The sequence below is a fragment of the Alosa pseudoharengus genome, unplaced genomic scaffold, assembly GCF_046254945.1.
Source record: "Alosa pseudoharengus isolate Yale_2024_CS ecotype anadromous, Long Island Sound unplaced genomic scaffold, YU_APseudo_1.1 YU_APseudo_1.1_scf_21, whole genome shotgun sequence".
Taxonomy (NCBI): Eukaryota; Metazoa; Chordata; class Actinopteri; order Clupeiformes; family Clupeidae; genus Alosa; species Alosa pseudoharengus.
In genome coordinates, this window is record NW_027468674.1 from 13478469 (window position 1) to 13503468 (window position 25000).

The window sequence follows — 25000 nt, forward strand, 5'->3', positions numbered from 1 at the left end:
AAGGGGGATACTGAGAAAGAGATTGAGACAGAGAGAGAGAGAGAGAGAGAGAGAAAGAGAGATTGAGACAGAGAGAGATTGAGACAGAGAGACAGAGAGAGAGAGAGAAAGAAAGAGATTGAGACAGAGAGAGAGAGATTGAGACAGAGAGAGAGAAAGAAAGAGAGATTGAGACAGAAAGAGATTGAGATAGAGAGAGACAGAGAGAGAGAAAGAAAGAAAGAGAGATTGAGACAGAGAGAGAGAGATTGAGACAGAGAGAGAAATTGAGACAGTAAGAGAGAGAGAGAGATTGAGACAGTAAGAGAGAGAGTATCAGAGGTTGAGACACACAGACATGGAGAGGGAGACCGGGAAGAGAGCTGGAGAAAGACAGACAGACAGACAGACAGGGAGGAGAGGGAGAGAGAAAGACAGATAGCAAGAGGGGCTGCCATTTTCCCACACATGTGCAGCTAATCACTGTGATGGCCGTGAGCGTCTCTTTTGTGTTGTCTGGATCCCATTAGGTTTCCACAAGTGTGACTGAAGTCAGGAAAACACATTTGGCCTCCTGAGCCTACTGTAGTGCACCAGCCACTTAGGCTGTGGCCACGTTCGGCCCGGCAGCAACGCAGCCTTGGCTCACAGATTTATTGCCAATAAAACTCACTAAAACACACTCAACCAACCACACTAATGTGTAGCCCAACATGTAAAGGACACAGGATTAGTGTAAAATTTGCATTTGTGTATATCACGTTTGATCACAGTCACTCAAAACACTCATTGATATGATTTAGTTGCATGCCCACAAAATTATTGTCAATTCAATTACTTCTAGTTTTCGAAGCGTAGGTGTTGGATTACTCCCCCTGCGTCCTTGAGCAGCCATAATGGAATAGTATACTCGATTTTTCTGTTGACTCCTGCAAGCCCGTAACCAAAACAAACAGCTGCACCCATCTGACCCAGGGTAGCCCGAATGGTCAGCATCGTCCCGTCCAGAGTAAATAGTTCATTCACTAGATAAATAACTCACTGTGCCCCTTATGAAACATTAAAACATCCACTCCAATCCAAAAATCACACAGTTGGCTCATTTTGAAAGCCTGCGTAAAGTTTTATGACTTTTATAGTTACTTCCTCCATAATTTGCAACTGGCTGTTCCTGTCGGTTACATTAGCTTCCTGTATTTTAATAATGTGCATATCCATGGATTTATGTCTTGTTTCAGAAATTTGAATAATAATAATTTATTTTCGGAATTTGTCTTTGCTGTTAATACCGTCACTTTGTTGAGACAGGCTATTACATTAAATTGTCCATCAAACTTGAAAAAACATCAATAACTCAAAATCATAACGTATATTAACACAGAGACACACAGATACACAGACAACACACACACACACACATACACACACACACACACACACACACACACAGACAACACACAGACACACACACACACACACACACACTCGTGAAGCAGAAACAATCTCCCTCACCTAATGGTATATATTTACACGTGTTACTATATTATTTTAGCAATCACAAAATAGATTCTGTGACGGAATTTTAAGATTTGCATGGTCAAGATTTCAAATTTCAAGATTTGCATGGTCACCTTTTTTGAGCATCACATTACCCTCCAACATACACACACACACACACACACACACATGTAATCAGCGGACGGTGTGGCTCACCTTCTGAAGTCCCATGCTGTCCAGGTGCAGTTTCTCCATGTAGCGGCCGAAGCTGCGGAAGGCGTTGTCTGGGATGAAGGTGAGCGGGTTCTTGGAGAGGGTCAGCTCCTCAACCACCCTCAGCTTGCTCATGGCGGTCAGGGGGTACGTGCTCAGCTTGTTGCGGTCCAGGTGCAGGATGGCCAGGTTCTCCACGTCGTCCAGCGAGCCTGGCTGCACGGACGCGATCTCGTTGCCGCTTAGGTGCAGCCAGCGCAGGTCCTTGGCGCCGGCGAAGACGCCGGGGGGCAGGTCGCGGATCTGGTTGTTGTCCAGCTGCAGGATGAACAGGTTGATCATGGGCGCGAAGATGCCTTTGGCCAAGGCGCTGATGCGGTTGCCGTCCAGGTACAGATAGGTGAGCTCGCCCAGGTCGTCGAAGGCGCCCGGCCGGATGGAGGAGATCTCGTTGTTCGACAGGTAGAGGTAGATGAGCTTCTTGAGCCCCTTGAAGGCTTGTCCGGCGATCTCCTGGATCTTGCAGTGCTGCAGATGGAGCGAGATGAGGCCCTTCATGTCGGCGAAGCCGCCGGTGGTCAGGGAGCCCAGGTTGTTGCGCTGGAGGTTGAGCAGGCGCGTGGTCTCCGACACCTGAGGGATCTTCTTGAGGTCCACATTGTCGCAGATGACGTGCTGCAGGTCGCCGTGGCAATGGCACTGGCTCGGACACTGGCTGGGACCCGCCAGCGTCGCCGGCGCAAGGAGCGCCATGGCAAAGGCCAACTTCACGCACAGCATGGTGGCAGACGTGTGTGTATATGTGTGTGTGTGTGTGTGTGTGTGTGTGTGTGTTCTCGGTTTGGAGTGGCCTCGCCTACCTTCTCTCTGGTTCTTGCGAGTGACCGTTGATGGCCGGACTGCTTGCCTCGAGGATGATATAGCGCAAGGTGGTCGGTCGACGTCTAAAGAAAGGATCCTTGGAGTATTAACGGAGGAAAAGATGGAGGGAAAGCAAGCGAGTGAGAGAAGAGGAAGGCGGCGACTGTGTCTCAGCTCTGAAAGAAACGAAAAAGAGGCTTCAAGAGACCTCAGACAGACGTGCTGTAAAGAGAGAGAGAGTGTGTGTGTGTGTGTGTGTGTGTGTGTGTGTGAGAGAGAGAGAGAGAAAGAGAGAAATGGAAGGCAGTGCCAAAAAAAAAAGCTTCTCTTTGGAGTTTGTGAAGATACAGCAGGGCAGTGAAGGAGGCAGCACTATTTATACTGCTCCCTCGCTCACTCTTCTGCAAGGGGAGGACTGAAGGCGTGGGTTTTTTTTTCTCCTTCATCTTCTCCTTCCTGAGTTCAGGGCAAGCCAGGCTGTTACGTGGAGAGAGGAGAAAGAGAGAGAGAGGAGAAAGAGAGAGAGAGAGAGAGAGGAGAAAGAGAGAGAGGAAGTCAAGTGTCTGTGAGAGTTTAACCCTACTGGGCAAATGGAAGGGGGGACCTCTCTCAAACACACACACACACACTCTCTCTCTCTCTCTCTCTCTCTCTCTCTCATACTCTCACACATACTCACACACACTTTCGCACTCTCAGTGAAGGAGCCCAAGCCGCAGCAACCATGTTTGTTTACTGTTTGCTGTTTACTGTTTACAGACCCAAGCATTTTGGGCTGTGTTATTGTGTCTGTCCTCAGGTGGTCAGGAATGACTTGTCCTAGACCTATTTAGCCGTTGTGTAAATAGGATCTCGGTCCAGTTCTATTTAGAATGGTACAAGAGAGGTCGAGGTTATGACTGGCGACGAAAACAGGTGAAGGTGCATTTACCTTCTTATAAAGGTTCCTAATCAAATGAAAGAAATTCACCTTAAATATTTGCATTTTCCTAAATATACTGTATTCCTATTTTCAGTGAAGAATGTGTAGCCTTTTACAGTAATCTGTCTTACATGATCACAGGGACACAAAAATATCTCCTGTCATTTACAATAAGAGAGATTAAGAGCATACTACCATAGGTAGATAATGAGAAGTATAAAAAGTTAATTTGATATGATAAAGGATTTTTAATGATCCCGCACACTTAATGAAAGTTGCATCCTTTATGAATTTAAAAAATATTTATGGATTTGGCATTATGAATAGATCCTGTCATATTTATGTAGATTTTGTGGTTTTCAAGTGTATTTCGGAAAAGGCATATTGGTTTGGTGGCATTCAGATGTATAAATAAATATGTATGTCGTTTGAACAAATTCAGCTGCATTGGATGCGTTTAGACAGACAAACACGTTCGCCCCAGCGATGGAAAGGTTAAGATGGAGACTATGCACCACTCCAGACATTGCTATTGTTTTTCCGCCTGCAGAGAAAGAGAGGAGAAGAAAGGAGAAGAGAAGAAAAGAGAAGAAAGGTCTGGCTCTCGTGAGACTAGTGTGTAACAGATGTGTGTGTGTGTGTGTGTGTGTGTTTGTGTGGGTGAGTAGGTGTGTGAGGGAGAGAGAGAAAGAGAGAGCATCAAGACCTAACAATTGAAAAAAGAAAAGAAATTCTCTACGTCCCGCAGAGACAGAGCATTTCAGACGTTGAGGTGTATTCTTAATCTTGAGATTGAATGTTTCATTTCTCCCCTTAGCTGTCTGAGCAGGCAAGAGGGAGACAGACAGACAGACAGAGACAGACAGACAGACAGACAGACCAAAATAGCAACATTCCACTGAGCTGGATGGGAAAACAAAAGAATCGACTGAAGCGTAGATTTGGTGAAGGTGGAGAAAAGAAGGAAATGAAAAGTAAAAAAGTAGAGAATAGGAGTGGAGAAAAAGAGGAGAGAAGAGAGAGGATAGTAGAAGAGAAACTGAGGAGAGGAGAGAGAGGAGAAAAGAGGAGAAGAGAGGATAGAAGAAGAGGAGAGGAGAGAGGATGGAACATGAGAGAGAAGATGAGGAGGAAATAGGTACATTGTGAGTGACCACGAAAAAATGAAGTGTGAAGTCGAAAGAGAGCGAAAACAGAGCAGAGCGGTGAGGTTTACCGAAGAGGCAGAAGAGAAAGTGACCACAGGAGATGAGTGACAGATTAATGAGAATGAAGGACAGGAAAGGAGTGAAGAGGTTTAGCGGAGAGGAAGAGGACATCGGACAACCACAAAAATAGTGTTTGACGAAAGTGAGTGGAATCATAGGAGAGGAGAGGAGAGGAGGAGAAGAGAGGAGAGGAAGAGAAGAGAGAAGAGGAGGAGAAGAGAGGAGTAGGAAAGACAGCGTGACTGGAGAAGATGACTTTCACTTTGTCCCCAGGGCAAACTGGCACTTCGCCTGGTACACCTTGGCCTCAAACAGTGAACGCACACCCACATACACCCACACAAACACACAAACACACACACACACACACACACACATTTGCTTTTGCCCACTCCTTCCTTCGTTCTCTCCCTCTCAGAATAGGTGGAATCTAGTGTTTGCTCAACAAATCTAGCGTTTTATTGGGAAAGTCGGCCCTCAGGTGCGCTGCACTCCTATGATATCCCCCCGTAAAAGCAAACGGCCCAACGTAGCGCCGCGTCCACAGGCCGCTAGGTGCTGACCCGGCACCTGTGAGGAAGGGCCGATACTGACACGCTCTCATGAAGGCCAAGGAATTCAAAAGTCCAGACGAGACCTTGGTGGGGAGTTTTATAAAGAGCTCCATAGTACACACACACTGGCCCAAAACACACACATAATCACTAACACACACACACACACACACACTTTAGTGGTAGATAGAGCTCTGATTTGTATCCACAGTTATTGTGTGATGATTGCAGCCTTTGAAAAGGCTTTTGATGGCTACTTCTGATTCGATAAAAATAGCAACGAAAACTTCAGAAAGCAAACGTTGGCTCTGTATCCGCAGTGAACAAATGTGTCTGAAAGAAATGCACTTTTTATTGCACAGCTGCTTTTCCTCTCAAGCCCTGATCTTTTACAGGTGCAGAGGCTGTGCTTGTGTTCATGGGAAGGTCTCTGGCTCTTCACACCATTCATTATAAGAGCCTATTTCCCCAATCGTGTGTGTGTGTGTGTGTGTGTTAGTGATTATTTGTGTGTGTGTGTGTGTGTTAGTGATTATTTGTGTGTGTGTGTGCCCGTGTGTGTGTGTGTGTGTTAGTGATTACGTGTGTGTTTTGGGGCAGTGGACAGGTGTGCCAGTAGCAGGGACAAGACGACAGGACAGGTGTGCCAGTTGTCAGGTGTGCTCCACATCTCTCACGGTCCTCCTAGGCCAGGTCCCCCCTAGAACGGGCTGAGTCAGCCACCCCCTTCCCGCTAGAGGAGCGCAGGGAGAGAACCGTCCAGCAGTGGAGTCTCCCAGGCAGGTGGCCTGGATTAGCCGCGGGGCCGTGTAAATAGGCCTCCTATTCCTCACCTCACTGCTTTCACATGTGGAAAAGTCCATGAGTGCAAAAGTACGACCCTTCGGTACGACCTTTCAGTTCGACCTTTCGTGAACTGATTTGGTTGAGTTCTCGTTTTGAGTGCTTAGCTTGTGCTGATTAGCAACTAGTCAATGATCCAGAGAATGGGATTGTTTGTTTTGGGTTTAGCTTGTGTAAACATATGAAGTGTTATTGCTGGTATTTATCTATCTGGTAAATGTGCAGCTAGAAAAGATCAGGGATGGGCTGTATTTTCTTAACCATGACTTTGAAACATAATGGTATTCAAATGTGAACTTTGGACACAGACAAAAGCTTTATCCAGGATGTGATAGTATCCATCTTTCATCCGTTCTGAGGTTTGGCACATTGATCAAATTTGGCTTTCTCACCGTGACATGAACTCCAGCCCCTCCATAGTTAGGGAATAAGCCCAGTATTAGTATTTTAAGCATTACCTGAAATCATTGTTTAACAACGACCATTGTTAAATTATAGACACTGTTATTATGAACACTCCTAGTTATTTGAATGGCGTGGTTATCACAGCGGTTGGTGATCGATGCTTATAGGGAACACAATCACTATGACAGTGTTCCATTGTGCTAGAATCCACAGTATGAGATAAAGGCATATTAATACATCTCTCTTTCTCTCTCTCTCTCTCTCTCTCTCTCTCTGTGTGTGTGTGTGTGTGTGTGTGTGTGTGTGTGTGTGGACAGATCGGCTATGGTACCACGGAGAACAGTCCGGTGACCTTTGTAGGTTTCTCTGTGGACAGCATGGAGAGGAGGACTGAGACTGTGGGCTGCATTGCCCCCCACACTGAGGTACTTCTCTCTCTCTCTCTCTCTCTCTCTTTCTCTCTCTCTCTCTCTCTTTCTCTCTCTCTCTCTCCCTCTCTCTGCTACTGCTAAAAGTATAAAGCAGGGACGTTTATTATTCTGTATATTAATATTTATTTCAACATACATTATGAACATTCTCATCAGGTTTTTAGGTCAGGTCAAAAGTCATATTTTGCATGCAAATAACAAAACCAATTCAAGTTGGTATAGTATAGTCAACTATAATTCAGCTAAGCCTCTGCCTGATCACTCAGACATACATGTAAGCTTACCTGTCTATGTCCATCTATAGGGATCAGTAGGGTTTGAGTCCCATCAAAATTCCCATCGGCAACTATATCAGTAATGATCTGATTAAGTCATACCTGCATTGGCAAAGAGACTAGCCTGTCATTTTGATCAAGCTCTTTTACTACAGAGCAGGAGATTTAGTGTCGCAAGGATATCAGTATGACTCGACAGTTTTCCAGCCAACAGACCACATTTCTCTACGGACTCGCCTTGAGGCCTAGTCATATAACTTACAGCGGCCCTCAGAATGACTTTGTCAGTGCCGGTCTTGCCTTATTCTGTTACAATTTATGACCGTTTGGCCGTTCTCCTAGGTTTTTATAGTATGCAGTCTGGGAGTAGGTATGTGTCAATTCAATGCCAAGGTAATAATATCAGTAAAGGTTCACGTCACACTCAGTAAATCCAACACAAGATTGTGGTGTTTTTCAAAGAGGGTGTCATATAATTATACAACCATATTTTGGTGTTACACTTTCATCAGTTTTTCTTTCCATGGCGTAATGTCAAAACATTTTTCCTGAATTGTGCACACCTTGAAAACTATTGAAACCTTGTAGGGATCTACTGGGGTGTATAGGCCTTTATGAGACTATGAAACAATTATGGGTTGGCAGTGGCACACTAAGTAATGTAACCTATGCCTTAAAGAATCTCAAGGTCTATCTACCACCTTTGGCAAAGGAAAAAGAAAAGTCACCAGGCTTCAGACCAGTATTTAGAGTCCACATACACGGGTTTCCCGTTTACCCGTGCGCGTGCAGCCGTGGGGCAGAAGACGCTTGGTGGCCGTCCACAACGTTATAAACTTAACCTAAATAGTCGGCTGCTGTAAGCTACAATCGGATTTTTTTGTATACCCCTATTGTCTCAATGATAATAACATCTCATTTCAGACTATATTTCAAAGTTTGCCCGGTCATTTGCATTATTAATATAACATCATATTTTGTCAATTTTGGCGAAGACATGCATTCCGTTAGAAATATTGAACATATTTAACATTCTCTAACCATCGTGATTTCGAATTGGTGCAGTTTTCAGCACAAAAACTTTTATTAAATTTTATTCTTTTCATGGAGAGCATTGCTCTATGCTGCTTTCTGCCTCTTAGTTGCGCACACATGTTTTCGTGACGTTGCATAGAAATCCATGTATTCAGTTAATGTGCTAATCCATGAGCGTAAACTATGATGAAACAGGACAATAGTGCACACAATGCTCATCTATTTAGCACTTATTTGATTTGATTTATTAGTACGATGAAACATCTTGTTTTTAGTCTAGGTCAATTTTGAAAATAAATTAACCCTGAAGGCAAATCATGTTAATTTTTGGCATACAACATTTTTAGGGGTTTTGAAGGGTGCTGAATTCAAATCTTCTGTATGCCAGGCTCAAAAATGTCCCATAATGCCTCAAAACGGAGAAATCCAATATGGCCGCCGCCGCCAGGTCAAAATCTAATTAGTCACTTATCTTTAGGACTGTACAAGGTAAAAACCTGAATGTAATGTGCTTTTATAGGTTTTCACATATAGGGAATTCAATGTCATACTCAGATTTAAGATCAAGACTAGAGAAAATGCTTGAAATGAATGTACATGGTTAAAATTGTTGTCTCGGATAACTAATAATTCATCAAAAAAGAGGACCATGAAACAGGTTGATGGCTTTCTGAAGAATTTACTTGAAACATGTTTTTTTATTTTTATATTTTTATATTTTAACTATCTATTTATATTATTTATCTGTATTTTAACTATTTATTTAGTATTTGAAGAAAATGCTTGAAACTCTTAAGCTATTACTACTAGATTTGCCTACTATTGAAATATTGTACCTGAGCCTATTGTTTTGATGTCAGTGTGCTATGATGACATGTTGCCCATCCCACCCCTACCCGTACCCCTACACACACAAATACCCATATGTAACCCTGAATGAGGCCACACCCTCTACCTATACACTGAGGAGGCACTTTTTAGCAATTATGTCGCTCCTCTCACATGATGCTCAGCAGTAAAAGGTAAACTATAACATAATATCACAAAAATTTGTTTAGGACCATGTAATACATCTATAATAGCATGTGAATATTGTTATGTGAGGATTATGTATAGGCTAACTGAATAATTAATATATCGTAAGAAACAAAAAAAACGTTAGCTAGTTAGCCTTTGTGAATAGGAAGAAGCTAACTAGAGCCTCGAGTCTCTGGGATGTGGGCCCCCTCTTGACAAGATGTTGGCCGCAGCATACAAGGCCCCCGGCACATGAACTGCTCTGAGAGAGCTGAACAGGGGATGAGCCCAGAGCCACAGGTCTGTCGACAGGCTGCAAAGACCTGGAGACCCCAAGCCCCCCTGTCTGTTGATGTAGGCCGCAGTCACCGTGCTGTCGGTCCTCACCATCACATCTTAGCCACGGTAGATAGTGTCGGAGGGCGAGGAGAGCAGCCCTCAGCTCCAGGACATTGATGTGCTGGGATAGCCAAGGGTCCGTCCAGAGACCATTGATGCCCTGACCATCGAGAACGGCGCCCCAGCCTACTGGGGATGCGTCTGTAAATACGACCCAGTCACGAATCTCTGGTTCCATGGCACTCTCCTTCTCGGTGTTGGCGGGATCTCTCCACCAGTATAGGGCCCTGTGAAGCCTGCGGGACACAGTCACCTTGGCCTGGGAGGGCCCTTAGGGGCACAGACAAAGGCTTAACAGGCACCTCTGGACTGGGCGCATGTGAAGGGCCATAAGGCCCAAGAGGCGAAGGCAGAGTTTCCACTCCACCTGGGCGTGCAACGTGAAGCAACTGAGACATTGAGACGGTTGCCCTCCTGGAGTCCAGGACCATGCCCAGGAAGGTGGTGACCTGGGAAGGCTGAAGCCTGCTTTACTTGGGATTGGGGCGCAAGCCCAAGTCCTGAATGTGCTTCAACAGCAAGGCCACGTGTAGGTGGCATTGCACTTCTGAGGTTGCACAGATGAGCCAGTCGTCTAGATAGTTTAATATCCTCAGCCCCCTCTGCCTCCATGCACCTGGTGAAGGTTCGGGGGGCCAGAGAGATTCCAAATGGGGGGACTTGGAACTCGAAGACCTGACCCTCGAACGCAAACCTCAGGAACTGCCAATGCCCTGGCCATGGGTATCTGAAAATAAGCATCCTGTAGGTCGATGGTAGCAAACCAGTCCCCTGCATTGATGGCCTGCCGCACCCTCGGAACTGTGATGAACCTGCACCTCAGAGACCGGTGTACGTTGAGAGCCCTGAGGTCTAAAATAGGACGAAGGTCCTCTGTGTGCTTGGGTACAGGAAAATAACGGGAGAAGAACCCCGCTTGGGGGTCTGAACTCCTCACTTCCCTTATCGCCCTTTTGTCCAGGAGGGTGGACAGCTCTGCACATAAGGTCTGAGCATGGGTCATGGTGGAGAGCACCCATGGATCTGCTCCAGCCAAGCCTTAATGCATCGAGCTGAGAGGTGAGGCTGGCTGGCTCGGAGATTGTCAGGAACGACAAGGGCGCCTGGAGAGGCCACGGCCACTAGCACGCTGGCCCCCCCGGCCAGCTTGTGGGCAGGTACCCCGCCCCTGGGATGCCTGAAGCCGCTGCATGAGATCGATCAGTCGGCCCCCAAGACGGATGCCCCAAGGTAGGTGTTGGCTGAGGCGTGAATGCTCTAGGGCGCTTAGCGCCCCTGGTACGCCTGCCAAGAGACCCTCTCACCTCTTCTGCACAGGGCCAGCTGTCACGCACCTGCTGTGGGCCGAACATGGACCCAGGCTCCACCGGCACTCTCAAAAGACGCTCTCTGTCTGCCTGCTGGACCTGAGATTAAGACAGCCAGAGATGGCGTCTAGCTACTTAGAACTGAGGCAAGGAGCGGCCCGATGCCACTGCCTGCTCCTTAGACACTGCAGTGAGGTACACAGAGGCTGACTGGAGCTCTATCAAAAGAGTGGGATCACCGGCACTGCTTTGCAAGAGACCAGAGAGGTGTCGAACATACAGGGACAGAATGGCCGCTGTGTTAGCCAGGCAGGCTTGCATCACTATGGGCCTATGCAGCTTACCCAGCAGAGCCTCCATAGTCCTGCCATTGGCACTGAGGCAGGAGGGACCACCAAAGAGAGAGTTGGGGGAGTTGAAGAGGGGCTCCAAAGCTTGATTCACTGGGGGGAGCGAGCCACAACCTATCAGCCCTTCACCATGCATGTTGGAAAGCACCTTAGCCTGGCCAGACCACCTATGAAAAGTAGTTGGGGAGGAAAACTGGTGACAGAACAAGTCGCTAAAGTCTGGTAGGAGGGGAATGAGCGCCGACACTGGGCGCTCAGTCATGTCTGTGTGGAACCTAGATGCAGAGGCAAGGGGCTTTTCTGGAAGGGGAATATCAAGAGCCCTGGATGCCCTGCCAACGACCTCCTCAAACAGACGGGCCAGCTCGCCTCCCACGGGGCTGGCTACACAGGGCAGTGCACAAGGTAGCTCCTCTCCCTCAGACGCAAGAACGGTCTCAACGTCCACAATGGCCTCCTCATCTTCCTCCTCCAGCTCATGCGGACTGGTAGAAGGAGCAGGTTGGGGAACTGCAGGCCTTGTGCTAAGAGAAAAAAGTGAGGCTTGTAAGGCTGCTGAGTACTCCCCAAGCGCCCTGGCTACTCTTGCCATCTTCCTTGACGGACCCTCGGAAACAGGAGAACCCGCACGTTTACCAGAGAAAAAACGACAACGGGCGTCCCTTGTGTGCGTAGGCATAATTAAATAATTCATGCACGACCAGGGGGCGTCCCTTGCCAAGAAAGCATGTTGGTGGCCCAAACACAACACACACTTATCAGGCCATCCAAATGTGCATGATCAGTTAGTGCCACAGCTACTATCTCTCACCAGTTCCAAAAGCTTGTAAGGAGATCACCTCCTGTGGTTGCGTCAAGGGATGTCTAAGCCAGTGCTACAGTTGCAGGAAAAGTTGCATGTTATGCAGCAGCACCTGTCAGAACACTGCTGGAGAGGAGGAGGATGAGAATGATTAGGATAGCCTAAGTGTGTAGCCTACCTCTTCATACCAAGAAGTTTAAAGAATTGATTAGAACAGAATGGATTAATTACTAAATAAATAGGTAAATATGCATTATTAAATAAATAGTTAAAATACAGATAAATAGATAAATACAGATAAATAATATAAATATATAATTGAAAAATGGTAATCAACCTTGCTTCTAAACATGTTTCAAGTAAAATCTTCAGAAAGCCATCAACCTGTTTCATGGTCCTCTTTTTTCATGAATTATTCATTATCCGAGACAACAATTTTAACCATGTACATTCATTTCAAGCATTTTCTCTAGTCTTGATCTTAAATTTGAGCATGACATTAAATTCCCTATATGTGAAAACCTATAAAAGCACATTACATTCAGGTTTCTACCTTGTACAGTCTAAAAGATAAGTGATTAATTCGATTTTGACCTGGCGGCGGCGGCCATATTGGATTTCTCCATTTTGAGGCATTATGGGACATTTTTGAGCCTGGCATACAGAAGATTTTAATTCAGCACCCTTCAAAACCCCTAAAAATGTTGTATGCCAAAAATTAACATGATTTGCCTTCGGGACTTTAAATAAGCACATTTTCCAAAATCCTGCCTAGTCTATTTCAAGCGGGTCTTTATCACAAATATGCTGCTTTGGATATAAGTGCCAAATGTAAATGGTGACCATCTCACCTCTCTAACCAATCACAGGTCACCTTGTGTATTGTCTCTGTCTATGACATGCTTTAATCCTGTTAAAACGTTCCGTAATTCACTTTGGATTGACTCTAAATACTGAAATACCAAATGAAGGTTTAAAAACTGAAACTGATGTGGTGATGTCACTTCCTGACCAGGCCAAGGTGGTGGACCCGACCACCAGGAAAGTGGTGCCGCTGGGGAGCCAGGGAGAGCTGATGATCCGGGGCTACTGTGTCATGCTCGAGTACTGGGCAGATCCGGACAAGACCGCCGAGTGCATCGGTAAAGACCGCTGGTACAAGACAGGGTAAGTATGGAGATAGATAGATAGATAGATAGATAAATAAATACCGGTAGATAGATAAATACCGATAGATAGATAGATAGACTTTATTTGATACTTTGGAAGACAAAGAAATGCTTCTCATGCACATTCTTACCAGGTCCTGACCTTTTGATTGGATAGCGCTTTGGTCAACTGATGTTTTTTTTTTAAAGTGCTTTATAAATAAACCTGACTTGACTTGACATACACACTATCCTTCCATGCGGTCTTCTCTCTTTAGCGACATTGCCTCTATGGATGCATATGGCTACTGCAAAATCGAAGGGCGCATCAAGGACATGGTCATCCGTGGAGGAGAGAACATCTACCCTGCCGAGATCGAGCAGGTTCTGCACACACATCCCAAAGTGCAGGAGGCCCAGGTGAGGCAGTGGGGGGAGTCTCCTATTAATAATACACACAGGATTTCATGCCGGATACACAAAAGATATTCAGCGTTTCCCATACATTGACTTATTTGTGGCGGCCCACCACAATATCAACATTGACCACCACACAATGATTTTTACAGGTTCTACTAAATTGTGCTTGAATCTGGTTAGCATCATAACCACGCTGCGCTAATGTGTTAAAAACTGTTGCATTCAAGTTAATTCTGCAAACCTACCACCACAAACAGAATTCAATTCTGTGGGAAACACTGATATTTAAACAGATAAATATATCACTATACTGATTTTTAGTACGCATGGTGTAAGTTTAAGGCATTGACTTTAAAGCTGCCTATTTTAACACACCTGCAGTGAAGTCGCTGCTGTGCCGTTTGTGTCATTATCTTCTTTCTACTAGACATAGTCATCATCTCCCTTCCCCTTTGTGTCATTTAGGAGATATATCCCTCTCTCTTGGAGGTTTCTTGAGTTGTTTAATGTAGGCATTTTAGGTGTTGCAATTTAGTTATTAACAAAGAATTATAAATGAATGATAAAGCCAGCTGTTCTCAAGTCTTAAGGAGTGTAGTGAAAGAGATGGTGTACATTTTAAAACTGCATAGCAGAGGTAGACAAAAGCAATAACACTGGCAATGTTGAGTCTACTCGACCTCCTCAGCAGCATCCAATGGGTGTGCATTTGCAGGTGATTGGCGTGACAGATGAGCGAATGGGAGAGGAGGTGTGTGCCTGCATCAGACTGAAGGCGGGCCAGGAATGCACCGCAGAGGAAATCAAAGCCTACTGCAAAGGAAAGGTGAGAGCACAGTGCCAATGTCTGGAAAAATAGACCACACGTACATACACACACAGCTCAGGAATAAGGCTCTGCATAGGTCGCAGTGGATCTGAAATCTGCTAAAAGGAAAATATGTAATTCTATCATTATAAATCACCATAAAAATGTCCTATAACTGTATCCTTTTCCATTATAAATTACATACTTTGAATATTTATACGCTTGATCTATAGACACACTGACAGTCCTACAAATACAGATGAGGGTACTGTATACTGTTTTACAATATATTTTTATATTCAAAGTAATGATACATTGAAACCATATGTCAGCTGTTTGTTCTGTTTTGGTTCTCCTTTAATATCTGGTAAAGGGGAACCAGATGAAAGGACTGGATGTTATGTTACAGGAACTGTTTTGCTATATTGCATTGTGCACTCAGTGCATATTGACTGCTCCCTCTTTCAGATTTCCCATTTCAAGATTCCACGCTACGTGCTTTTTGTTGAGAGCTACCCCCTCACGGTCACAGGAAAGGTAAGTGATTCAGAAATAGACTTGAGCTCATTTGTGAAAACAACTCAACTGTTGTGTCCATATCTCCAAAATCTCTCATTAGCCCTTATGGTCAAACTAAAAGAAACGTTAACTGTGTCTATTCACACAAGGTAGTGCAAAGAACAAGACATTGAATGTCCATCTTATTGAACCAAAATTCTAAACAAATCAAAGGATCATTACAATTTTATTTGTGTAAACATGACCATCTTAAAATGTCTCATTCTGATATCATCTTAAATGATGTGAAATCAAGCAAATAATAGCAGTAGGTTTTGCGGTGCCCACCCCTTCTAATCATCTCTAAATGAACACAGCTTCTCAGGACCTGTGTGTTTTGGGGATAATGAGAACCAGCTGTTTACTTATGACTCAAATCTTAAATAGTCTGAGACAGCAGACTGGTAAACAACTGGGCCACTTCGGCACGCAATGCCAGCACGAGTGGTTTCCAAAACCAATAACAATGCCGTTACATAAACCGCTTGTGGCTTACAGGAGTACTGAAGGCCGCAGGGTGCGTTCGGCAACGTCAGCCCTGGAGTTTTTAAACGGTTTTATTTGTTTATGTTTTTAAACTAAAAGTTCCTTAATTTTTGTGTGTTTCTTACTTTTTTTTTCTCCTGTCAGATTCAGAAGGTCAAACTGCGAGAGTTGACAGAGAAGCAACTAGGACTTTAGTGTTGTCGGAAAGGAAAATGCATCATCACAACGCGGGGCCAAAACAGCAGACACTTGTGTCTAAATACTGTACTGGGCAAAACTATCCACACACCATGCTGAATATGCTGGTGCTGACCAAGCAGAAACAAACACTAAACAGACAAAATGATTAGACATACCCTCAGTCAGTCCTGTAGAGCTGACCCTGAACATTTCAGAGTGAATGGTTGGAGTACGAATCTGTGAGGGGACACAACAACACTGCAGTTGTTTGTAAGGCTGAGAGGATTTTGGGAAAGAAGAAAGTAATTTTGTTGAGGAAGAAGGTCATTCCTAATTTATTTTATTTCTTATGGGCAAGAGCACTTTTCTATAGTCACAGATTACATTGGACTGCATTTTAGTTTCTGATATGCTATAGGCTCAAGTTTAAAGTAATTTTAGTGGTCAACCCTCAGGTATTTGCACTCCTTCAAAATGTGTTGTATTTCATTGAACTTGGATGTGATGTGTAAATCAACAGCACTGTGCCTTAATGAATTTAAATTCCTGCCAAAGTTTCTTACCTCTCAATACAACATAATGCCAAACCTGTGAACCTGTAAGCCATTATCTGTGTGTTTCTATATAGAAGATAATGCCAAACCTGTGAACCTGTAAGCCATTATCTGTGTTTCTATATAGAAGATGATGCTAAGCTATTTTCACTCTGTGTTTTTATTTTACTCTTTTTTCAGAGGTCATTAAACATGAATTGTACCTCGTAAACTCACATCAGTGTCTGTTTTTAATGGAATGCTCCACATCGGGCCTTGTCTGAACTTGTGACTGATGGACTTATCTGCTACTCCCTGGTAGTGAGCTGGGATTTAAGACTTCCTGTTCCTCCTCTTCTTTCTTGCTAAGAGACATAGATCTGTTGTTCTTTCCAGCTGGCTTCTCTCTCCCTCTCTCTTTCATACACAGAGAGAGAGAGGGCGAGAGAGAATCGTACACGTGATTTATATCACAGCAACATCTGTTCCGTACTTAACTCCTCCGCAGTTCCAGGTCTGTACTGTCCTGTCCAGGCAGAACCACCTGCTCCTTCTTCTGGACGTCCGCTGCCCCAGAGCAAACCACAGACCCCCTCGCGGGCTCCTCCGAACGTCTGCGTTCGTCTGCTGGAGTTTGTTAGGTCTGGTTATGTATGCCGGACATACGCCACAGGTTTTATATAATGATGAGATGTATTATTGGGACATTATCTTTGAGGAATGTTCAATGTGCATATCGAAGCCACATGACAAGCGCTTCTGTCCTGTTTTTGGTCTCCCTGTAACACCAGGTAGCAGATGACAAAGGAACTGAAGGACACAGGAACATACTGTTTTGTCCAGGGGCAGGAACCCCCACTGGGGCTTGCTACATGTCATTTCTCTAATAATAAAGTCATTTCCTACTTTGCATAGAAAGTGTGAGTAATCAAACGCAATTTATTTAAACATTTAAAACAATGTTTAAACCCAGTGGACAGTCTATTTGTATTTCTTCCTCTTGGTATAGTTGTTTAGTGGCTAACTCAATAAAGTCTTTCAGTGACAGCTGGTTATGAAATGCTGCAGATGATGTAACCTTGCAGCTTTTGAGGACTGAGGAAGTTCTGCACACTTACCAACCTCAATCTAAATCACAGATGCAGCAGTCTCCCCCAAGTGTTCTTGTTGGGTATTACAGTCCCCCGACCACAACTACTAGAGTATTTCTCCTTTCTACAAAATGGCAAATCATTGCAAATGCAGGTCCACAAGTGAAATATTTTGCATTTAGACAACTACCCAAATTAACATAATCAATGACAAACATTACGTTGTGAGGATATAAACAGTTGAATTTGAAGTATTTTTGTCCTGGTCCACATAAATGCAAACTGCGTTCCCCGTCCTTGTGGTATTCACGATACAGTGCAATTGACAATGCAACCACATAAGTTCTAGTTTTTCGGAAGGGGGATCCCAAGCGCGGTTTGGCATTGTCCTTGGTTCTCTTCTCTGACCCTCCGCACCTGCTCCACCGGGCAATAGTCCTCCAGGTAAACAGTCGCCAGATTGCGCATTCGAGGGTTCTCCGAGAGCGAGAGACGTACCATGCACTGCACCACCGCCTCGTCGGTGGTAAGGCTGCGCGAACTCGCCGTTGTAAGGTTCATGAGGGTAGTGATGGCGGAGAGTACGGTCTCGTCTCGTCGACTGGAGAGACAGTTCTTCACCAAATCAATGCCACCGCTGCGCAGGATCTCATCGCGGGACTCGCGTTCCATGCTCATGTTGCACAAACCTCCTGCAAAGTGAGAGACAAGGTGATGGTCATTAAGGAGCATGCCGATGAAGTGGACATTAAACAAACGACCTTTAGAGTAAACTCATCTAATTCCAATACGTTACTGGTCTTAGCACATCACTCACAGGTGTTGTTATTGTTAACAGCACATTTACTCGACTAACACCAGCATGGGAATAACAAGCTGATCCTTCAATTCTCTGATACCCACCGATTCCAAACTCCACGAAATTTTCGTTTTCCTCTGTCAGCATGTCCAAAAACAGTTCTGTTACTTGCAGCCTCCTCAAATCTTCCATGTTTCGTGGGTCATAGGCAAAGTTAGCCAGGTTGGCTAAAACCTGCTCCTTTGACTCTATATCAATAAGACAAATATGGGGAGTTAAGAATTAAACGAAGTTCAAGAACACTGTTACATGTCCATCATCATCATCATGGTCATGCAAACGACTCTACCTTCACAGTCGGTGTCCTGGAACTCTGTCACAAGGTTCTGCAAATACTCAAATCGGTCCGACCCACTATCTTTGCACGCCATTCTTTTCTATTAATGTTGCGACATTTAGCAACACTTCAATTTCTGAACAGAAACACAATTTGACGAAGCAATTTCAACTTTAGAGAGCAAGCCAGCTTGCTCAGTTCGTGCGAAAACTCAAAATCTTTTGACGTCATTCAAAACATCCGGTCCATCTAAAAATGCAGTCCTCAACAAAATGACATTAGTTCCGGGATATTGTTAGCTATGCAAGTCTTGAATAGTTCAAATGTTTAATATTATATAATATTTTATTTATTTACAATACTATTTTTGCTGTAATGCATGCAACAAACGACATTATACAATAGCGCGAAACTACTTTGTTTCATAACGTGGGGTGCCGGAAGTGTTGCGTACGTGTTGTACAGTTTCTACTTCATGTCTAAACTGGAGGTCAGGGACAGTTTTCAGGTGCCAATCTTAGCATAACTAGGCATTTCAGTGTTGCCCAGTGTCCACACTTTGCACGTCAACTGATAACATGAAGGAGCATCAGTTATCAAAGGGAAAACGTCTCACCAAACCGATTTTGTTTGGAACATTACTCTTAGGACTAGCCACAGCATTCTTCAATAGGTAAGCATGCATGCATGCGACCCCTTTCCTAAATTCCCTCAGATGAATTGTAATTGTTTAGCATTTGATGTGGAAGCTTTCTTCTTTCCTGTGTTGTTGGTTATGCTGTGACTGGTGCACAGTGTGTCTAAAATCTTACTTGTGCCTTTACTTGGTCAATGGCTGTAAAGAGCAGGACGTTATGGTTGGAATGTAAGAAATGTTTAGTGAAATGCACAGTTTTGCTATTTATTTTCAGGGAGTTGTTTAACAGCTTTATTTTTGTTCAGTTCAGACAGGGGACAAATTATTTAAAATTATACTATGATTATTACACAAAATTCCACTGGACTACACTTTCTCCATACAGACATCTGTTCTTTGAAGACCTGGCCAACATCCGAGCTGAAGAGAGGGCTCGCAACAACGCCAAACTCCAAGAGGTGCTGGAGAGGCGCTACCGGCAGATGGAGGAGTTGGCCGAGAAGAAGACCACAGGAGGAAAGGATTAAAGGAACACTGAAAGACACATAATATATTGTATTAACACACCACCTCTGGCCTGTGAAAGGACAAACGAGAGGCCAGTGTACGAAGGTCATTGGTTGACTCAACTCCCGAGAGAGACTGCATTACCAGTCTGCCAACTATCAGGAGGTTAATAATAATACATGGCGAGGTGGTGATTTGTGTGGGCAGAGGCCAAGAGTTGTGTGGGCAAAGGCCAAGAGTTTATTTTCATAAAAAGAACAGATCTATGTTTGTTATGCTCTGATGAGTAGTCTTTAGCATCCAGGACCCATACACTGACACAGTTGCTGTCAAGGGGCTCAGGGCCTTCGTGGACCTCAAGGTGCAGACATGCCACCAGAGTACATCATAATAAGCCTACTTTTCTGTTAAGCAGGTTCTGATAATAATGTCCCAGCTGCAGTGCTCTGTGATTCTGAGAAAATGAAGTATCACATTTTTTTGTTTGTTTGTTTGGCCTTATGACCTGGGTGAGAAAAGGACATGGAAATCGTCTTTGTGAAATATGATGAATGAATGTAAGACGAATACTAGATGACAAATGTGCAGCCACAAAGCTCACTGGGTTTAATTATATGATTATATTTCATTTTTATTATAAGAAATAAAAGTTTTGACCTAAACAAACTACTTCAAATATTTTGTCAAATACATTCAAGTAATAGTTTTTCATTCATTAGTTTGGTTAAGTTCTGTTCACAACGTCCCAGTTTATAGGTGTACTTCAAGACAAAGCAGCTCTACTTATGTATGAGGCTTCATTGAATATGCAGGATGTGTTTGTGAAACAAATTTCACCCACATAAATGAAAATTAGGCATAGGATTGGACCAAGACTAAAAAGTTACTCTTCTTGAAATGCAAGAGTTTCAATTCAGATTCTGTTTATTTTTTTTTATTTTGTTATTTTTAAGATGACATATTTACAGAGACTGATTTTGGCCAATTTCTTAGAGGGGCATTCTGCAACAGACCGACTGTCTCACAGCAAATACAGTATATCTGCTTACATGTACAATGGCTGTTAGTGTGATTGGCCACGAGGGGGCACTGTTACACAAGTGGGGTGCCACAGCATAGCCAGCACCTCATGTTACACACAGTCATGCAAGTTACACATGTAAGTGTGCAAGTTACACGTGTCGTACATGTATCTGTGCAAGTTCCTGATGGAAGTAAAAGATGCTGAGAAGTACTTGATATCCTGATGTACTCCAACACAGGCAACAACACATGACACAGAAAGGAACATTGGGAAATAATGGTCAAAATAGCTTTATTATCTCAGAACACTTCATAAAGGGGTAACTGTACACATGCTTAAATAAAACAGAAATAAATTATAAGTACAAAAACATATATACAATGACAAATGACAAACTGCAAAACAGCTGATATCAGCTGTCTGCTAAAAACAGTCAGACAATAGTAAAAGTCATTTTAAAAGTATATGTTAAGTGCTGGAACACAATTTATATGGGTCGTCGATAAAATGTAAACAAACTAGTCACCAAAAAAAAAAAGAATAATCCGATTTTTAAAACAATTAAAAATGTAATGTATAAACTGGTGATGCGGAAACCATACCTTGACCAGTTGGTGTGTTTGCATGTGTGCAGTGTACAACACGCTCTGAAGTGCTTAGAAAGTCACCCGATTGAACTCAAGGACCAAGAAGACTGGCATATTATGCATATGAGAAAAGCTGACCAGGGAGAAACAGATAGACTGGGTATAAGAGTCGTATCAAAGCCCTATCATTATCACAGAGCTACTGGAGTTAAAGTGAGTACTGGCCACAGATCAAGCTGCTACCTGGGGTTGGTAGAAATGTCTGGAACAGACACCAAACCGTTATTCGGTTATCTCTTTATTTTTCTTACCCTTGCTATGCTTTCAAAGTGTGGCAGCAAAAAAACATTTCAGAGAGTGGGTGCGCACATCCAAAGTAAACTTTTCTGCAAAAAAACATAAAAATAAAAATACACTGCCAATTTATATTTTCCTTTTTCAAGTGGGCAAAAAAAAAAAAAGAAAACATAAACAAACAAACAGATTTAAAAACACAGGTTTTATTCTCCAAGGGACTGAAGCAAGAAGCCAGGAGAGTCCAGCTACCACCGCAGATTTAAAATGGACTACTGCGATGAGAGCATAATGCAGATTACTGTTTATAGAGTTGCTTGACCATAGTGCATAGACCATACATGTGCTACATTTTTATCAGTAAGGTCTATGTATGCCACAGACAGATTCCAAATTCCTTCATCCTCCATATATAATCAAGTGGTGACTGGTGTGGTTTGTCCCTCTGGGGCCTCTGTAGACCTCATAACCCAGAGTGCATCATTCTCTTAGGCGTGTCTTACTGGCCAACCAGCTTCGTCCTTCATTAAACATCAACCCTCACTTCCCAATGGCCACTACTCTTGTCTTCATTCCACACTCAGTTTCTAATTCTCCGCTGACCGCTCCTTGGCGGTCGGGAGATGTGTGTGATTTTAAACTTAAAGGAACTAAAGGATCCTCCATTCCGTTTCTCTCTCTTCCATCCCTCCACCCTCTCCCTCTCCCATATGAAGTGGAGATTTTTATACGAGTACATTTATATCTTTAGATTACTTTGAAACATAACATAGAAAACTGCTAGAGCAATACATACAGAGGTACACATACGTACAGATGACCACGTGTATGGGCTCACGCTAGCACATTTTTGACCCAGGGAAGAGACGGTATATATGTGTGTGTGTGTGGTCTGCCAAAGGAGAAGGAAGATACAGTACTACTAAGTGGGTGTGGATCGGCATTTGCCAGCAGAAGGGTGTGTAGTGTGTCACTGTTAGCTACAGCATATGTGATTTGCCTGTACACATGGATTTTTGGTGAATAAGTGTGTGTGTGTGTGTGTGTGTGTGTGTGTGTGTGTGTGTGTGTGTGTCACACGCTGAGGGGTACTAGGGCAGACGGCGATGAAGCATTTGGGGCGGAGAGAACAGTCAGGGCACCAGGATCCAGTCCATTTACCATCCTGCTACACACACAAACACACACACACACACATTGAAATTAGCATCGTCAGAGAGCAGTGAATAAAAAGCCAACATCAACAACAACAACAGCCCAATGACCTCAGTAAGCCCATCATGAAGCCCTCACTCTTCCTGACACAGATGGAAGTGGCACAGCCTGTGCTGCGGGTCATGTTTCATTAGTAGTGCACACCATAACCACACAGTCACGTTTTAAAACCAGCAGCTGAAAGATACTGTGTGTGTGTGCGTGTGATTGTGTCTCTGTGAGAGAGATAGAGATAGAGATAGATAGATAGATACTTTATTGATCCCCAGGGGAAATTCAAGAAATTCAAGTGTGTCTGTGTCTGTGTGTGTGTCTGTGTGTGCCATGGTGTTTGCCCTCATAATTAAAAAGAGGTAATTAAGAGAAGAGAATCAGACCAGCTATGCCCTGTAGCTGAATAAACCCCAACCCCAAACCCTTCAGTGCCAGCGGGGGCTGTTTATGTGTAGAAGTGGAGTAACTAGGGCGTGGGGGTGCCCAAATCATCTCAAGCATGTGGGACGGACAGACAGACAGACAGACGCTTTGTGAGCACACACAAACATTCCATTGGTCAATAGTTGTGAGACCAACCCGTGCAACCAGCTGTCACACACACACACACACACACACACACAAACACACACACACACACACACACACACAAAGCAGAATCTCCCTCACCTAATGGTATACAGCATATTTACACGTGTTACTATATTATTTTAGCAATCACAAAATACACTTCAGGGAGGATTTTAAATGGAGCACGATCAATACATTTCACTTCACTTCAGTGACGTCCAACACTGACATTAACAAACACCAAACACTGCATCGGTGATCTCTGCATTCAGTCTTTTTAGACTGTCTAGTTCCCATTACTGTATGCTACCACTTGTCCCAGTTCTCCATAATCTGTGTGTGTGTGTGTGTGTGTGTGTGTTGAGGGCAGAAGTTTAAAGGGTTCAATCACTGTGACACAGCAGTTGAATTAGCAGATTAGTATTTCCTGTCCTCTGGCACCAGTGTGGCCTGGACTCAGCAGTCCGGCCCTGCCCCCCCCCCCCCCGCCCCCCCGAGGTTTAGAGTCCCACTTCCAGGAGCGCAGGGTTGAATACCAACCCCCCCCCCTCTGCCACTGTGCCCGCCTGGCAGACACCGTGCGCGCTCTCTCTCGCTCCCTCAGTGGCGGAGGGAATGGTAAGTCACACTACGCTATTTCAGTCGCAATTCAGTCAGTTGCGGACACAAATTTCGGACAAACCAGGAATCTAACCTGATCCGCCCCGAGCGCCGAGAACAGTGACTGTTAGGTCTTTTGGAATCATTGAATGTCGTGACCCTGCTCAAATTGCAATGACAAATGGCGATGGATCGGACAGGAACTCGATTCCCGATTCTAAAGGCTGTCTGACTCTGGAGCGAGTGAAACAGGGCTAAATTCGGGAACAAAGTTGTCCAGGTGTCTGTCCAGGTCCACTTCCAGTGAATCCTGCCACTGGGAGGTACAGCCCTATATCTAGAGTCACGAGGCAGAAACCTCGCCTACAAAAAGGACCCAAAGCCGCCATCTTTGCCCATATAAGGAGATCCTGATCCTGGGCAAATGTGGTGCCCGGATCTCCTTATATGGGCAAACATGGTACCTGGATCTCCTTATATGGACAAAAATGGCAGCTTTGAGTCCTTTTAGTAAGCGAACTTCAGAGGTCTATTCTCCAAGCCATCTGAGGGCTGGTTCCCTTCTGAAGCTATAGCTGCAGTTTCAGGCAACCAAAAACCCAAACCCCAACGACCATCTGGGAACAACACTGTGTTATCCAAACATGGTGGTCCACAGATAATCGCTGTTCATTTTCCACAAATACTATCTCTACAGCAACCTAGCATCTTGAGAGAGAGAGAGAGAGAGAGAGAGAGAGAGAGAGAGAGAGAGAGAGAGATATTAAAGGAGAGTTTGAGATCCTTGTGATCAAATGACTACATTATTATATACTAAATACTATATATAAGAGGTTAATGAGAATTAGAGAGCAAGAGAAAAAACCCAGATTCCACAGCAGAGCCGCACGGCCAGCCGTTGTGCCACCAAGCGCGGTGATGTTAGTTGGGAGGCCGCTATCTACAGTAGCCCCTGCTGGGTTGAACCCATCATCTATGCAGCGCAGTTAGCTCAAAAACAACCACATGCATGTGCCCGATGGGCGGTCATTACCCCGGAGCAATGCAGGGAAAATGACCCTCTCTCTTCTGCTGGGGAAAAAAAAAAACACACACACAGGGTCTCAGAGGGTTC

The 25000-nt window shown here is 44.2% G+C and overlaps 4 protein-coding genes across 8 annotated transcripts in view; 1 reads left to right on the forward strand and 3 right to left on the reverse strand.

Annotated features, from left to right (window-relative positions):
- Nucleotides 1-2904, reverse strand: part of chad (chondroadherin) — a 12329-nt gene extending 9425 nt beyond the window's left edge. The window contains exon 1 of the mRNA XM_076297948.1: nucleotides 1693-2904. Coding sequence (XP_076154063.1) covers nucleotides 1693-2469 — 777 coding nt within the window. The 5' untranslated portion in view covers nucleotides 2470-2904. The remainder of the gene's footprint in view (nucleotides 1-1692) is intronic.
- The window catches only part of acsf2 (acyl-CoA synthetase family member 2), a 49118-nt gene extending 32651 nt beyond the window's left edge, over nucleotides 1-16467 (forward strand). For both annotated transcript variants that reach the window (XM_076297953.1, XM_076297952.1), the window contains 6 exons: nucleotides 6800-6907; nucleotides 13114-13265; nucleotides 13525-13666; nucleotides 14382-14492; nucleotides 14943-15011; nucleotides 15663-16467. In XM_076297953.1, coding sequence (XP_076154068.1) covers nucleotides 6800-6907; nucleotides 13114-13265; nucleotides 13525-13666; nucleotides 14382-14492; nucleotides 14943-15011; nucleotides 15663-15713 — 633 coding nt within the window. In that variant the 3' untranslated portion in view covers nucleotides 15714-16467. The remainder of the gene's footprint in view (nucleotides 1-6799; nucleotides 6908-13113; nucleotides 13266-13524; nucleotides 13667-14381; nucleotides 14493-14942; nucleotides 15012-15662) is intronic.
- Nucleotides 16468-17150: 683 nt separating this feature from the next.
- armc7 (armadillo repeat containing 7) lies at nucleotides 17151-18673 on the reverse strand. The gene is made up of 3 exons (XM_076297958.1): nucleotides 18471-18673; nucleotides 18226-18369; nucleotides 17151-18014 (listed from the first exon to the last, which is right to left on the reverse strand). Exons 1-3 carry the CDS (start codon nucleotides 18550-18552, stop codon nucleotides 17668-17670), a joined length of 573 nt encoding a protein of 190 aa, XP_076154073.1. The 5' UTR covers nucleotides 18553-18673; the 3' UTR covers nucleotides 17151-17667.
- Nucleotides 18674-20900: 2227 nt separating this feature from the next.
- Nucleotides 20901-25000, reverse strand: part of ndel1a (nudE neurodevelopment protein 1-like 1a) — a 20824-nt gene continuing 16724 nt past the window's right edge. For 2 of the 4 annotated variants that reach the window (XM_076297957.1, XM_076297954.1), the window contains one exon: nucleotides 20901-22675. In XM_076297957.1, the coding sequence (XP_076154072.1) occupies nucleotides 22582-22675 (94 nt within the window). In that variant the 3' untranslated portion in view covers nucleotides 20901-22581. Of the gene's footprint in view, nucleotides 22676-24919; nucleotides 24955-25000 lie in introns of all 4 variants that reach the window. The other 2 variants (XM_076297956.1, XM_076297955.1) reach the window with 2 other exon arrangements.

What these genes read in the sequence shown, in the direction of transcription:
- armc7 (XM_076297958.1), bottom strand. Translation starts at nt 18,552, where the DNA reads ATGGCGTGCAAAGATAGTGGGTCGGACCGATTTGAGTATTTGCAGAAC. An exon ending in CCAGGACACCGACTGTGAAG is followed by an intron (nt 18,370 to 18,470) that starts GTAGAGTCGTTT and finishes TTATTGATATAG; the next exon opens with AGTCAAAGGAGCAGGTTTTA. An exon ending in TTTCGTGGAGTTTGGAATCG is followed by an intron (nt 18,015 to 18,225) that starts GTGGGTATCAGA and finishes CTCACTTTGCAG; the next exon opens with GAGGTTTGTGCAACATGAGC.